Source organism: Hirundo rustica, chromosome 6 (genome assembly GCF_015227805.2).
Source record: "Hirundo rustica isolate bHirRus1 chromosome 6, bHirRus1.pri.v3, whole genome shotgun sequence".
Taxonomy (NCBI): domain Eukaryota; kingdom Metazoa; phylum Chordata; class Aves; order Passeriformes; family Hirundinidae; genus Hirundo; species Hirundo rustica.
The window spans coordinates 20,658,432-20,676,048 of record NC_053455.1 but is presented as its reverse complement, the minus strand read 5'-3'; the positions used below and the strand labels follow the sequence as shown (position 1 = coordinate 20,676,048).

General features: G+C 33.1%; 1 protein-coding gene across 5 annotated transcripts in view; it reads right to left on the bottom strand.

Moving 5' to 3' along the window:
- The window catches only part of CEP128 (centrosomal protein 128), a 102,385-nt gene that overhangs the window by 37,110 nt on the left and 47,658 nt on the right, over window positions 1-17,617 (bottom strand). For 3 of the 5 annotated variants that reach the window (XM_040067923.2, XM_040067922.2, XM_040067924.2), the window contains exons 18-19: window positions 17,458-17,517; window positions 15,595-15,787 (exon numbers count right to left, since the gene is read on the bottom strand). In XM_040067923.2, coding sequence (XP_039923857.1) covers window positions 15,595-15,787; window positions 17,458-17,517 — 253 coding nt within the window. Of the gene's footprint in view, window positions 1-14,599; window positions 14,697-15,594; window positions 15,788-17,457; window positions 17,518-17,617 lie in introns of those variants that run through there. The other 2 variants (XM_040067925.2, XR_009207993.1) reach the window with 2 other exon arrangements.

Below are 17,617 nucleotides of genomic sequence, written 5' to 3'. Positions count from 1 at the left end.
GCATCATAATGCACAGAATTGAGAGGAAAAAAAGCAAACTTCAAGTAAGAACAAGATCTAATGAGAAGGCTGTCTATGGGAAGAGAAACAGTGTGGGAAGAATGAGGAAGAGAAGGATCTAGAACTATTTACAGTAAAGGGACAGAACATGAATGTGTGGCTGATTATTCAAATAGAGGCTCTCCTATAAGCAGCAGATCATATCTGGAGACCTTAGTGTAGCTTTTGAGCCATGAGTGTTTGGTATCAGCTAATCTTGAAGTGCCAAACACATTCTTTGTACATATAAGAGGAACAGTCTGTATGTTAATACAAATCATTACTAAGATTTTTTTATCTAGAATTATGAGTGTCATCTCTAAATAGCTGCCAACTATCACAAATTCAGAGGTGGTAGTCCAGGTATTGCTTGTTCTCTGAAGTGTTGTCCAAATAAGCAAGCTGAATTGCAGCCAGAAATAGATTCAAGGATCTCTTCCAGACTCCAGAGAGATACTACATCAGGATTAACACAGCTGGGCTAGCAATAAAGCTATTAACTCGCAGTGAGTCACAATTGCAGAGCTATAGAAAACCTTCTGTTTGCATTATTTGCTCAACTGTTCTCTACAGACATATAAAAGCATATAAAAAGCATAAAAACTCAGGCCACTGGAATTTTAGTTTTAGGCAGACTCATTAATCAATCAACTTGTCTTAATCTTAAGCAGCCACTTTTCATTGTCAGGAATACTAAATATATACGTGTGTCCTTGCACTATAGACTTTAATCTGCCTCACTGCTGTAGGATGATACCACCAACAGCTTTTCTTACTGAAGCCTTTACTAAAATGATTCTATTGATGGGGGAAAAAAACACTGAAGGCTAGAATTTTCTTTATGCCTCTATTTAACAATTTAATTTTTTTTAAATACACATATTTCACACTAGATTAATAATTTAGACAGAAATAACAACTTTCTTGCCTGAAAACAAGAACTACAGATATCAGGAATGGTATAACCAATAAAACCCCCAAACGTGAACAAAATAATGGAAAACTGATCCAGTAAAGAGTTTATCTGAAAGGCACAGGTTCTGCCATGAAAATTAAGATGGGACACACCAAATACCAAAAATTCAGCTGACAATTTTTTTTCCCATTATTTTTAATTAATGCCTTGGATAGCTGGTTTGAAAATGGTTTGGGAGTTTCAGGATGGTGACATTTTCTGATTACAAATTATCTAGTTATAAAAACTACATCCACAAATCTGCCACAACCAGAAGGTTGCTGTAAAAATTAAAAACATGTCATACAGGTGTTGGTTGAATCTATGCTCAAATTAATGATTTAAACTATATTAACACAACCCTAATAATTGCAAGTTACCATCATTTGTAACATCCTTTGTGTCAATATGTTTTTTTTTCCATTTAACATGCTTAAGGATTAAAAAAAGAAAATAATATAGCAGGAAAAGCCAGCATTGTTACTGTCTATGCTCTTTCTCTTACATGAGATAAGGAACACTTTCCTTAAAATGGCACTTTAAACACAAAATCCAAACCTCAAATAATAACAATGGTGAAATCCCTCTAGTCATTACAGATTCTGGATTATACCTTTTATTTGCAGGCAAAAAGAGCAAAATTTTTTTCAGCGGAAAACAAACATTCATCATGGCAAAATGCTCCTAGTACTATTAAATGTACTAATAAATACTAATAAAATATTGATTTAATTTCAGTAGCCAAGAAAGTATTTTCAAATTTCATCTTTCTTATTATCAAAGACACATATGCCAAAGAGAATTAATGAACACACATATACATGGTATTTAAACAGTTAAACACTAGATTTGGAGTATGTTGCTATACTTTTCTTTTGGCTGCTATTTACTGAAATATCTATCAAATTACTCCAGCTCTTCTTTCAGACTATCATTAGGGTGGCATGACTTGACTACAAAAAGAGAAGTCTCTTTTTAATTATAACTATGCAGAATTTCTTATGAGGAAAAAAAAAGATTTAGAACCCTAAAAATAAAAATAACTGAGGAAATAATTGAGATTTACTGAATTTAGAAGTTATTCTGACACTAAAAACTCAAGCAAAACACAAGTCATAGTGACATTCTGAATTTCTGCCAGTAAGCATTGTGTGATGATTATTAATGTTTCTAAGGCCTTAAATGCCAATTACTTGATTCTACTCCTAGGTGAAACTTATCATATATAGGTATTGATTACTCATGCAGCAGTAACATAGCCAACCAGTGCTGGAATGCAGGCAATAATGTTCCTACTAGAAGTAAATCTCAAGAATAGACCTTAAAAAAAAATCTTAACATACAATGGGTGTGAATAAACACTTTAGATTTTACTTAACAAATTCTGCTGAGAAGCCATCAGTTTTCAATCCTAACAATCTAATAGCATATTTATATTACAATGAAATTCTTTACTAATAGCTTCAAATAATCTAGTTTGGGTATTAACGCCTACGTAATTACTCCTTCTTCAAGACCCACAGAAGCCAGTCCAACCCAGCTAAAATGGTGGTAGCACCAAGTGCTCCACTTCCACCAGATGTGCTCAGATCACATCATAGATTGCATTTGCAGCTACATTTGGCAAAATGTAGGGAGGTCTCTTTGCTCCCTGCCTCTGGCTGTGCATTGCTCTTGCTTACTTTGTCCTGCTTTGGCAAAATGACAAACGTGGACCTCCAAAAACTCTTAATTCATTACAATGAGAACAGCATACTGGCAAAAACTAGACAGTCCTACGAGGCTAATATTGAGTAACAGGTGACCTTAGAGGGGTCCAACGAGGAGGATACATGGAAGAAGGGATGGAGAAAGGAGCACTGATGGGAGTGAAAGAAACAGAAATAAAAATTCTGCCTTTTATCTGCAGTGATATTAAATGTCTCCATGAATGGGAAACTGCAATTTGACTCACTAAGTCATAATTATCTTGGATTTGTGTGCATGAGCTATCATCAAACCTGTCTGTAGCACAGATCTACATAAGGAAACTGAACGATGGCTTTTTCTCCCATAGTTTTGATTAGAAAACCTATTAAATAACCTTAAAAGAAAAAAAAAAATCAGCATTATACAAAAGAAAATAGAGTAAGAAATGTCTCAAAGCGAGGTCCTCATAATAGTTGACACTTTAAACAGAAAATGCAGTTGAATGCTGTTTTATCACTGCATATAATATATAATTGTTACAATTCTCACCTGTATGGAGAAACATTTCCTTTCTTATAATGAATAAAATTTTCCAGGAACACACAGAAAGAAATTGAAACTTAATTTGTTTTCATTTACCAACTGCAAGATAGGAAGATAATTTGTCATTTCTTGTTTTAGAAAATTATGTTGATATGTTTATACACAGGGTAGCTATATAAAAATTACAGTATGGCATATGTAAATGACAAAACAGGAAATTAAATGCCACTTTCTTCAGCAAGCTCTCTCAATATCCTAGGATTTTCTTTTTTTGATGTTTATCATCCCAACCATATTTATGCATATCAGAAAATTTCCTTTTGGTTACATCTGACAGGCAGCTGCAGATCTTGATGCAGATATATACAGAGCTGATCTTGGACCTATCAGCTAAGGAATGGTCAACAATTAAGGGTATCCAGGATTTTGAAGCAGCTAGCGCAGCTCATTTGAATTGAAGTAACTGGGCAAACTGAAGGAGGCCAACAGCTGCAAGACAGGTTTTCTAGCCAAGGTCACTTGTTACTTGAGATGAGATTCTCCCAAGCCTAGAAGTGCATTTCTTAATTGGGCCGTTTGAAGATCAGAACTAAACAATCCATTTGCAACGCTCACAGCATAGAAGAACAGATAACATGGGAAGCTCAAAGATATTGGTCTGGAAATTAAGTTTCCCTACCAATCTCAGAAAAAAAGGTTCTTTTAGCAGCTTGGATGTTTTGTCAGAAGAGTAAAGGACACAAAAGAAGTCCTATCTCCATGGGATTCACTCCTTGATAAATGCTGTAAGAAAACTTTTAATTCTACTAGATGGCCCTATGTATCAGTAGGATGCAAGCGGCTTCTAAGAAAACATTTACTTCAACCAAACATAGAAGCACAGAGGTCAGTATGTCACATTGACACCCAACATAATGCAACTGGAAATTATATAACACCCTGTCTAATACGCATGATACAGAGGAAGATGCAATAAACTGAGCTGGCAGTTATGAAGAAAGTCATAATAGCAATGCTTACTTCTAGCTTGTTCAGCTGCTCTTAGGCTTTGAGTTTGTTCTTTGGTGGGACAATCCTGTTGTTGTACTGTCCCATGGTAACTGATGATATACAACTAAGACTTACCAGCTCAGCAGGCAAACATTTTAACCTTCAGTGAATGGAACATTTCACTTAATATCTAAAAAATTATTTTGAAAATAACACTATCTAAATGCACTAAATTGTTATTCCTTCCTCATAGTCATTTGCAAAAATCTACAGTACAAGTCTAGTAAATTTTTTCAAGAAGAACTTTTTATTCCTATTTGAGGAAGAAATATCTCCAGTACTCCAAAAGATAAAAGAATATTAAGAGGAAAATGATATATAATATATTAACTGAACAGCAACATCAGAGCTTTTTTCCCTTTCTTTCTCTTGTGCAGTGGAGTATGTGTTATTTTCAACTGACACTTGACTTTTTATTTCTGATCAAAAGAATTCCTGGAGACTGATCACAAAAAACCCCAAATTTACACTGCCGTTTTAATTGATTAAAAAGGTAAGAAGGCATTAATCTCACAATGGAGATTACATGTAGAAATGTATATCCAGTAGGAGCAGTATAAATAATGTACTATAAAAAATAATTAATTTTTTATAAAAGACACTGCAAATCTTATGACAAGGTTGATAAGAGCTGCAAATAAATTATGTTTATTATAGAATTGCTTATCCCATTCTCCCAATACTACATCATTTCTACAAGTAGAGACATTCAAATAATAACCAAAGAAATGGACAAAATGATTGTCAAAATCCCATGAAAAAGCCACTGTAAACGGGAGAATACACTGAGTATTCTATACACCTAATCCTTTACCTATTTACATTATAACTGTTTAATCTCAGCAATGCAAATGCAAGGAACACACTGAAGTCTGCTAAAGTGTAAAAGTGTTTGATATGTTTTTACATGATGCCTTTTGCAGCATACGTTATAAGGTGTATGTTGGCAAACAGAACCTTGGAAAGTGTTTTCAATAGCTGGGGCATCCTCTCCTAGGTTAGGAATGGAGAGGTACCAAGCAAATAGTACCAGTGCTTCACTGGAAATGCCCCAGAAGGGTATAACTGCTATGAGAGATAGGTTATAATGTGCAGTGATCTGCTCATGCCTCTTGAGAACAGAGAAAACAACAGAAAACTACTCTCTTAATGTACAACCATGTTGAAAATTCATACTACTTATCTAAGGTTTTTATATCCTCTAGTAATCTTATTAAATGGCTAAATTTCTCTCATGTCTTTATATTATGTATGACAAAGTATAATTACAAAAATAAAAGCTCCAGAGACCAAAAGTAAATGTTTAAGCCTTAGCTCTAAAATACATTTTATACTGTGAAAATATGGTTCTAAACTTTCTTCAAAAAACAAGAAAATAGCCAAAATTTACTTCTTATCCAGAAGTTTGCATGCTTTTCTGTGGCTTCTACAATTTTACCCCTTTGCCTAGTACAATTTTCCTTTGCTGCAACATTTGTTGCCAGCATATTTATTTCAAGAGGCCTTTTAATTGAAATAAGGATTGGACCTTTTTTTCTGTATGACAATGTACAGGTTTAATAATGACAATAAAATACAAATAATAGATAATCTTCAGCTTCAAGGTAATATTTAAAATTAATCAAGCTGAGTTTCTCTACTTTATCAAGCTTTCTGACAGCACCTTTTCCAGATCTACACTACTATATGCATAATAGAATGTCCCAATGCAACACACCCTCCTCTACACACTTGATCCTCAAAGTTCAATTGTCCCAAAGCACTAGCATGATCAGTAATATATTTTCTCATTTAATAAAATCTTGGTTTATTGTAAATGTCTGTCCTTCCACAGTCTCGATGTGTATTTTTCACACTAGCAAACCATTATACTTGAGCTGAAATACAACTTTTTCTGGAATAAACTCTTCCTCTTGGATCTTGTTTCCCTACTAAGGCAGTGCAAACAAAGTCTTTAGAGCAATTTTAATAAAAAAAAAGAATCATCTCTTATGGGACACAGATTAAAAGCACTGCTCAGGAAAAAGAATAATGTTGGATGTGTAACTTGGAACCAGAGTACACATGCAACTTGCACACTATACGTCAGGGTGCACATCAGATGAGAACAGAATACATGCAACAAATTTTAAGGTACAAGACACCTGATACTATTTTTTCTTGACCTGGCGTCATAAAATATTTTACATATTGGTGATTCAGACGGAGAAAGAAACTACCCAGCTTCTGATGACCACACCCATTCACAGAGCTTATACAGTTATATAAAAATGCCCTGATTACAGCTGGCATCTATCCTAGTGAATTAACCCCATGAGTACTGACATTTCTTCCTAATCTGATGCAGTGTGGTTCCTGGATCTGTCCAATAATGTTACACTACTACTCAAGTTAGATTATTACAAATTAGTGAATCATCATCAACCAAATTCCCAGTGAACAAAAATAAATTAATTACAAAATCTTATTAGTAGCAACAGATAGAATGCTCAAATTGAGTTACGCTATATTTGTACATAACCACTTCAGGAAATATGAAACTCTAATTTTTGAGAAATAAAAGCATTTTATGTTGCCATTCTTATAGTAACAACAGATCAACGCATGAAAAACGTGTAATCATGCAGCTGAGTGGCCCACATAATCATACCATTGATTCTCATTTACAGTAAGTATGGAAATTTTCATAATTTATTAGTAATAACACTGTCTTTATTGTAAATAATTCTTTGGAAATCAAAATTCCTTCCAGATAATGAGCAAAATCTGTTGCATACAGCAAGACTACAAAATACTTACTTTAATCAAGTTATTTTAGAAGTCACACACTGAAGTGTTTTAAGATCAGATCATAATAGGAGTTGTAGTGTCCTGTAAATAATTAGATTTTAAAATACAATAATTTTTGAAACTGTCAAAAAAGAAACCTTAGAAAGCTTTCAGTTTTTATTCCCTTCACAACACAATCTTCCTACAAAATCAGAAGCCAGCCTGAAGATGTTATACTACATACATATTGTATATAAGATACATATATCGGAAAGGATAGAGTATTTTGTATTTCCAAATTTGAAATGTTTTTGTAACAACTTAGAAACATTCCAACCTTAAAGTTCAGTACTCTTTGCTATTTTCTCTGTTTCACTGTAATACATGAATAGTCCATGGTACAAACTCATTAAACCAGTCTGTGTAGATGTCTCATTGACCAAGAATGAAGTATTAATATTTCTCCAGCTTTTACGAGAATAAGAATAAGCATGTATATATAATATTCATGTTCCACTCTTACTTAAGAAGCCACTTTAATAAAACATAGCCCAACATACTTATAATCCTTTTAATACACTTGAGAAACATCAGCTCAACATTCTGAACAGCTTGGAAAAGAAAGCCCCTTCTTCCCCAGACACAAGGATGACACAAAGCCATGCAAAACAAACTTTCTCCCAAGTTGCATGACACGTCTCATGGCTTGACAAAAGCAAGGCATCTGAAAAATTCAGTTCTCTATCAATTTAAATATACTTCTGCTAAAAAATAAACTGGTTTGTAATAGACATTAAGAACTTGATTGGGAAACTGTGGCTTGCCAAATAGCTATAAGATCATTATATTATATTCAATAGCACCCTAACTTAATTCTGTCCTTTCAGCTCTTCCTTAATAAAAATGTGCTCCATGGATTTTAAGCACATTGCATTAGAATAGAATTATTTCACTAGGTTTTCTTAATTTTATATAGTGTCTTGCAAGAAATGGTATATTGTCTGATCATTTGATTTGGCAAGTAGAAGCAATTTTCCATACAGACAACATTCAAGCCTTATTTTCAGAAAATGCTGCTCCTAGATTTTCAGTTCTAATCAAGAAAGTAATGTTCCAAAGCTGAGTCACCACATATAATTAAAACCAGGAAGAAAAAGTTTTGTCCTGACAGCTGAAGTACGTACAATATTGATGTAGTATTTATATATGCACAAAATACATACATATATATTTCAATGAATCTGTTTTCTTGGGTTGGCACTTCGTTTCTTTCTCTATTGGTAGGCATCTCAATTCACCAGGTATACCAAAACAAACAAACAAAATATCCACAACAAAATCTAAGTGTTAGAACTGTGAAACAAAAAATAAGTGATAAATTTTATGCTTAGAAGTTTTCCACTAAACAGAGATTTACATACTAGTAATATATAATGTTGCACAAAGGTACTGCTCAAAAACTTGAAAATAAGTACTGCAATATGAACAAGTGTATTTTAAAAATTCTCAGAGTAGAGAGGTGATGTAGAATTAAGAAATCCAACTGAGGAACAGGAGACCAAGTTTTACCCTCCATTCTCTCTCTTTTCTTTTTCTTTTTTTTAATATATTACCAGGAGTAAGCACATTCTCTTTGACTCAGATACTATATCTGTTTAAGGAAAAAAAAAAAAAAAAAAAAAAAAAAAAAAAGACCACCGAAAAAAACTTTACAGCAACAAAGTTTACTAACAGAGCTTAATAACCTGCAATTCAAGTCCATTAAAATAGGTAGAAGTATCCAAATAATGACCTTGACTATGTTTTGACCTTTTCCTAGAGACATAATAGATGCAAACAAGAAAAATACTGTGGCTCTCTCTGCCTATTCTAAAGAAGATTCAGATATACATGCCCATTATTACTTGTGATTTTTTAAAAAACTGCATAGAAGAACTTGTTATTTAGTAAAAACAATTAGTAGCTTATTGTTCTAATCACTCATACTGTATGAACTCTATAGTTAATTTGCTTGTCTTGCTTGGCTCTAAAACATTTTTAAGGATTTTCCCCTTTAACTTCAAAATATGTAAAGCATTTAAAAGTACCTATCACAGTTCCCATTTTCTTAAACCAAAACCAAGAAGGAATAAAAAGATGTTAGATACAGACAGTTGTTACCTTGAACATGCTGATCAGAGTAAATACTCAACCTAGGAATTTGTCATATTTAACCCACTAGAAGGAAAAATGTGCTAACAGATTAAATACCACTTATTTAATTTAATCTTTATATAGATAAATCCAAAACCAGCTAGATTTCCTTTTTTTTCAAGAATTCACTTAAAATGTATACTCTGCAAATAAAATTATTTTGTTGTATACAGTCAACATTAAGAATTGGTTTTCCTTATGACTGAAGCTCTTCTTAAAGTGAGGAATTTTTGGTACTGACAAAGGACTTAAACTTCAATTCTCCAAATACATAATATCATTAGGACTCACTTTAGGAAAAAAAAGGATTTTTAAATAGCATGTCAGCTGAAAGGATATAAAAGCTATTAACATAGCAATGAATTACACTGAAAAACATATCCTATTACAGCCTGAAAAATCTAAAACCAAAGACAAAACCATTACAAGAAGCTCTAATTTTGAAAGATATTGGATCTGTGATATAGCAAGATGGAGGATTTTAAATACTCTCTTAATTTCAAAAACTTCACTAAATTTTTTACAGCATTTTTTCCATTTCTGTTCAAGTTTCCAACATGATTAATCTGTATTTTAGACTGTGATGGCTTTGACCAAGGGAATAGGCACAACAGGAGAGGAACATAGAGCCCTTGGTTCAGTTTTATTTCTTATAAAACAGCATATTATTTAAATAAACTGACATCTTCTCAGGTATTAAAGACTTTCTTTAGGATATCATTGTTACCTAAAGCAGAATAAATGACAGATAGCATGTTTCTGTTATATACTTCTCAGAAAAATATTGAATTCAAGACAAGTGTGGAAGTGCCTGTGTTGCTTGGGGCAGGGATTTTTTGGTTGGGGTTTTTAAGTTTCATAGTTCTAAAATGGTGATATCAGTTTGGTATAGAAACATAGTACATAACCTGAAAGCATGACAGCACCTTTCATACTAATTCAAGGAATTCTGATAAAGCTGTACAGTTGATTACAAGATTCTTTTCATTATACAGTGTTAAATCACTGCTAAGCTGTTATTGTGCTTATAAAGAGTCAAATGCCATCATTTCAACAGCTGTAAAAAAAAAAATCAAAAAACTGACTAGTTCATAGTACATCAGCTATTTTAGCTTGGTTTAAAGAAAAAAGTCATAACTCACAAAAGAAAGAAAAAAAATAATACATTTTAATTATTTAATATACACTGAATCCCCATCCCCCAGGTTATCTTTGTTCATTTTGATTTAGTTTCCAGTATATGCAGGTAAACCAAGAAATAAAACTAATAAATTTAGTCTCTTACTGTTAATGAGCAGTACAAATTCAGTAATTTAAAGGACTAATCATGCTTTCCAAACCAAAAATTGTACATAAGTTTCAGGTAATCATCTACAGTATTTGATTCAGAAAGAAAAAAGAAATCAAAGGAAGTCTTAAAAACATCTTAGCTATAGTTTGATCCCATATCTTACCTTCTCTTTTTTACAATGGCAGCCATATTTTTATGAGTGCATAAAAAGATAATGTCAAATGAAAATGGCTCTGGAAAAATACTAAATAATTACAGCAATGCACGTCCGGTCGGATATTTCCAGTTTTCTGATTTAAAAAATTCCACAGGGCAAGATTTCTAAATCATTTGGGTTTATTTCCATTCTTCTAAGACTCTGAACGCAGGTTCATTTTGGCAAAGTTTAAAATAACTTAGAAGTCCTCCCTCCTCCTTCCCCCATCACATTAAAAAAACCAAGCATTATTTAAAGGGCAAGAACACTATTCAGAAGAAATAAATTATTTTAATAGTAATTATATTTCATCTCTATGCATTTTGAAGCTCACTATGAAAACCAAGAACTATGAAGAGTTTCTCTGAAATCCTTCAGATTCCTTCCTGCATGTATGCTTCAAAGAGTGTTCTCTCTAGTTGATGCTCCCATTCACTGATCAATAAAAGATGACCTGAAAATACTTGTGATGTTTATTGTTGCCACAGAAAGGACTCTTGTTCATATAAGGGCAGTATCATGCAATATATGAGAAAAACAAATTTAATAAAAAAGAAAGAAACAAAGCTGAAAGACAGAATCAGGCTTAAAGTTGTCTTCTAAACAGCATATGCACTTTACTGTTAAATAAAACATTTTTGGTCATAATAGGAAGATTTTACACTATTCTGATTTTCACTGGTTCCCAATCTCCTACCTTTCCTCAGTTTAATAACAGAGATTGCTCAGTGTCAGTATATTTACACGCAATGTACTACACTGTTTCTTACTTTAAATTTTTACTCTTTCTGCTTTAGTGTTCTTGGCTCAAACAAAAATTGGACTTACTGACTTTAAAATAGAAAAAACCAGGAATATAATTTGAAAGATTAGGTTTTGTCAAACCAAAGTTTTACCTACATTTTTAATCTACTTTAATATAACTAGCTCTTTTGAGTTTACATTATCCACAGCAGCTGAATAACAGATACTCCTGACTGAATCTAACAGAAGAAAAAGAAATTAAAATAAACTGATGTCTTGCCTCACAAATTACTTACCAAAATCCTTGTAAATTTTACTTGTTTAAAGTGATGAAACTAGAGATAACTGTATGATTCATAGAGCTGACACCATCACTAAAACCAGCTAAAATGTAAGCCTTTCAAAATTTGATTTTTGTATCCTCAAATCTAAGACAAAGCACAATGATAAATGCATGAGTGATAAACTTATTACATAAAGAAAAACACCACACATTTGACCAGTATAGTTTTGTGGTTGTGACAAAAACATCTAACATTAGTGTATCACAGCTCAGTACAACTGTTACCTTCTTAGGCTTTACTTAGCAGTATAAGTGTATATATAGCAATATAAGGATATTCAAATGTGATTATAGAGCATTATCTGAGTAGACACTGGGAACTGGGTACAGAAAATATCCGGCATCAGCCGGCACTTTGTGTAAAACAGTATTGGCAAAATATTTTGAGATAAATTAAATCAGTCTGTAAATAGGAACAATGCACCTCCTCTTCCTACATCACTATAGCCATACTAACATTGTTCCATTATAAAAAGGATCAGATATGGCCTGGACAAATATGTCAGGTCTTATTTTGCTAAACATTTATTTGTTGACTATCCGTTTTTTCTCTGATGTACCAGTATTTTATCCTGAAACAAAAGAACTGTGCAGACTTCATGTCCACCACTATATAACAAATTATGTCTAGCATATATACATGTCAATATATTCCAAGATTTTCTTGGAAAGACAATTAAAGCAAATCTGAGTTTATAAAACCAATGCGTCCACCCAGGATCAAATATAGACTTTCACTGATTTCACACAGTCTAGCTAGATCATACAGAAATGCAATAAATGAAATAAATTTGTGCCAGATCTTGGGTACAATTGCTGACAAAGGCGTTTAAAAAAAAAAAAAGAATTCATGTTACCTAAACTGATTTTTGAATTATCTTATGAACACCATGGCATACTCAGTGATTCCAGAATGCAAATTAAATCCTTAGTTTAGAAACTGGAACTTACGTATTTTATTTCCTCAGATCTTTGTCCATTTTGTTAACATATTGAATACCTAGTTCAATGCTAGTGAAATAAATTTGATTGTAAGACCAAAATCACTCTAAGAGGAAAAATGGAATCCAAGTTGTTGCTTACTGAAATATCCCATTGTGTAGCATGCTAGATAAAGACCTTGTTAAGTAGTGAACTGTGTCCAAAGTACCAATCTGCAAACCTGAAATCAGAACTCACATCCTCTTCAGTTCTTCTATATTTATAAATATTGCTAGACTTCTGAATTTCTAAATTCTCCACTACAATACTCTTATCAAGAATGGAAGACAAATGTAGCTGATCTTGTAGCATTACCAGGTAAGTATGAAACTTCTGCTACTCTGTAGACAGTCCTGAAACTCTGTGCCTCACAACTGTATTTTGCTTCATTCTCTATTTTCTCATTCATGAATTTTTATGTTAGCTTACTTGTTTTGGTCAGGATTATACCACATGGACAGCTAGTTGATACCATGCCAGGTACTACTGCGATAATGTTAACATTTTTACAGATATTCATAAGGAGGTTTCAAAAGCCTACAATATCCTAGGTATTTACAAATGCTTTGGTGAAGGGAAAAGACAAAAAAATACATAGCTAAAAGTTTTAGTAGACCTATTTAAGCTAATAAAACTTCCTTAAACATGCCCACCAACAAAGCAATTTAAATATTTATACCACCTACTTTTCATACGTCCACCATAAATCTCTATTCCTTCTCCCAAAAACCCCATGAGTAAACTATATTTTCAGATCCACAGAAAGGAAATTAACTAATTAATTTCTTGAGTATACAATTTTTCTGTCTCATTTTCATAAGTTTTGATTTATTTCAACTTAAATTATTGGAGTATTTTCAGACTATATCAGGTACTCAGACAAGTGGTTTCTGTCAGTGGGGACAGTCAACCACATCCATGGATATTCATGGTTATTCACAGAATCTGATAAAATGATCCATGCAAAATCTGCATCATTCCAGCAGAAAATATTTTCACCCACGTGATCAAATTTGACTGAATATCCATTTTATTTAGCAATACTGTAAAGGATACTTTGGTGTTTAAAAAAAAAATTTAAAAAGTGAAGGGCTTTTTTTTCAATTAAATACGTTCTGCCTTCATTTCCTTTATTACTACACCTGAGATCTGCCCATCATTTCATTACTGGGTGCCTTAGCATTGTGTAAGTACTTCCATTTTTTAAGTTTAAGTAAGAAAAGCCAACCAGCATTCTGTATCCTGAATTTATAGGGGTTTTTTTCATTTTGATGAATTGCTTTCTCCTTTTGGTTGAACACCTTTTCTATGCTTTTAGCTGTGTTTTCTTTTTTCCCTCTGGGAAAGTAGGTTTTCCAATTTTCATGTTCAAGTCATTTTTCCATTAAACTATTTACATTGTATTACCTGTATCATAATCAAGGCTGGGCTTTTCATTCCGTATGTAGAAGTATTTGTTCAAGATATAAAAACAGTCAGATTTTGTCTTGCACCCTTTTTTAAAATAAAGAAACCCTTTTAAACATTTAAATGTATCCCTTGGTGAATGACAGTACTCAAAACTCACATTAACAGATATACATTCTATTATTTGTCTATCTTCTACAACTTCTAAAACATAACTGATTTGGTATAAGGAAGGTCATTGTTTTCAAATTAGAAAGAAAAATCTAAGTTGACATGACTGTAAAACAAACCAATTAAATTTACATGGAGACTGTAAATCCATTATTCTTGCATACACTGTCACATGCACTGTCATAACATGCAAATGTCAAAAAAAGAAATAAAACCAAAAAAACCCCCAAGTGATGTACAATATCATTGCTCACCACCAAGCAAAGTCCAGTCCTCTCTCCAGCTGTGATTGGCTCCTCCCAGACAGATCTCCTGTGTTTGTACACTGGGAATGATGTTTTAATATATGGAATATCCCTCTGCCAGTTCCCCTGGCAGCGCCATGCTCCCATGCAGCTATTTGTGCACCTTCTCACTATCAGAGCATGGAAAACTGAAAGAACCTCAACTAAGGGAACAACAAGTAAATCATCAGCATTGTATCATTTGATATGATTACTATCATATCAAATTCAAAACACAGCATGTTTCAGCTACTAAGAAGAGAGTTAACTTTGTTCTTGCCAAACCAGGCAGTTTTGTTTTTGCTACAATTCACGAAACATTTTCAATAAGTCAGTTACGAGAAGCTATAACTACACTTTCCTAAAGTTTACTCTTATCTGAATCTACATCAATCAGGACAAATTGACAATGAATAAAATAATGAAAGAGAATACTTATTCTGTCCAGTTATATCAGTATGGAGTCCTGAATAAAGGCCCGAACAAGATTTCTGAAGAAAACCTAAAAGGTGACACCTTTCCTTCCAAACTGAGAGAACAGAATACAAATGAAAGATCGTACCATGACACAGCAAGCTATGCAAACAGCAGCCTAACTCAGCCTGCCTCAGACTCTTGTATAATCCCTTTTTGCCCAGGTCGTGCAATGTCCCAGATGGTACAGCTGGGAAATAATTTCTATATCCACTGTGCATGATGTAAACTCATGTGCTATTCAGCCACTGTACTGGTTTGAAACACGGCTGATTGCATTTGCCTTTTTTGTCAGCAAGGGAAAACAAAAAACCACAAACAAAACATTATTTTTTCTTGGTTATCACTAGCCCGTTGCAGTTTGAAATAACTAGTTGATAAAATGAATGTGCCATAGAAATTATAATAAATGGAATTTTTAATTGTTTCTCCCTTTTATTAACAAAAATGGAATCAGTAGCATACCTCTTTTTTCTCTGTGAACTTCTTCCAAAAGTTTTTCTTGGCTTTTTATCTGTTTAAAGAGAGACTGATGTTCAGTCTCCTTTATCTGTGTAAAGTGCTTGAGCTGTTCTCGGCTTTGCAGCAAGTAGCATCGCAGCTTTTTTTCCTTACTTTCTCTTTCCTTTACCTCCTCACACAGCCACTGAAGCTTAGTCTACATCAAAAAAAAGTACAATAAAAAGTAAAGAATTCTAATAAAAATAAGAGGACATAAATCTTCACTGACCAAATTATCTTTGGAGTCACAGATTACTCATTTGTAGCTGGCTGAATAATAATAAGAGGGAATTCAGATATATTAAGAGAACATATATTGATTTTCAAGAGATCCAAAAGACATATTTTGGTTGATAATTATATATGAAAAGTGATTTTCTTTTGTATTATTTTATTTCTTTTAAATCAGAAGGACATATTTGGTAGGGTAGACATGGAAATTCACAATGAATTAGTGCACACACAGACACCAAGACACAGGCCTTTCTTTCAGAACACCTTTTTCTCTCTATTTTATGTTGACAGAATTTAAAGTATTTCTCATTTCTAAAAAAGTGACATCAACCTTTTCTAGTCAGCAAAAGTCAATATTTAAGGTGCACTCAGAGGGGAAAAAGATCTCATTGATAAGGTTGTGATCAATATAGTAAATCTAGAAGTGATCAAATGGAATACTTTCACACAACCTATTTAAAAACAAAAGAAAATAAAAATGGTATTTTAAGCAATCACTCATTCTAAACATCCCTCTAGCAGCTAAACAAACTTGGGTGAGAAATGTATGCAAAGCATTATTAGTTGCTCTTTAAAAGTTCTTTTTAATAATATGTCAGTGTCACTTTTTCAAATGAAGAAAATCTTTCCTCCATTACACTTCTCCTTTGATTTCAATCTTATCTCCATTATCTACAGTGGAAGTCTTTCTTGGTCTACAATTCTTACACTGACCACACACCATGAATAACTTCCTCTTAAAGGCAAACAGTTACGATTTTTTTTTTTCCTTAAGTCAATTCTCCTGTGCCTTTGACTTTTCTACGTGAAGCAAAAACACCAGTTGTCTTCCACAGTTTGTGATCTATTTTGATCACGAGAAATTTACTTCTTTTAGAAGATACTGGGTAAGAAAAGTGATGTGTGTGCGCTGAGGGAGCTGAAGGAAAGCTGCAAAATGAAAGGCATGGTTTGAGTTACAGCCATCAACTTGAAGATGTTCTCAAGCACGTGTGCCCCCACATTATAGGATTTGAAAGCTTCAACAGGGAAAGAAAAACTGTTAATTTTCCAATAATCCAATTTAATTTATTTTAGACTGAATAAATACTAACCTTATTTAACATCATTTCTAGCCTCGTGATAATGCTGTAACAGAAACTTAACCTGCTGACTATACTCTCATGCTTTACTTGTCTGAAAAAATTTGAACCAGATCTAAAGGCTATCATTGCTCTTACTTCAATGTCTTCTTTTTTGTGAAAACAGCATTGCTATTGATTTTGCTATAGAGATGGCTATTTCTTGTTGATATAAACATTTGGAAAATTATTCTATCAGTTGAAATAACAGTCTGGAAATATCAGAATAATTGCCAAAGGAATGCTTTTGTATTTTTCCTTTTATCTTTGAAGTGCCATTTTAAATGGACTTTCAACTAAATCAGATCCATCCATTTACAGACTCACCCCTCCACCCAATTGTTAGGGCTAAAAATGACCTTAAGGATCATCTTAGTTTCAACCCCATGCCACTTGCAGGGACACCTCCCACTCACCATCAAATGTTGAATATTACCTTACTCAGTAAAATCTCAGGAGGTTTGACTTTTACCTTTGTTTCTGCTAACCAGCGATGAGGATCATTCCGTACTGTTGGTGTAAGGGATATTGCCTATGAAAAAGCAGGTGACAAAGACATAACAGACATAAAATGGGAATTAGACATAGAAGGAAGAAAATATTTTCTGCTTACTGGAAATTCATCAAAGAAA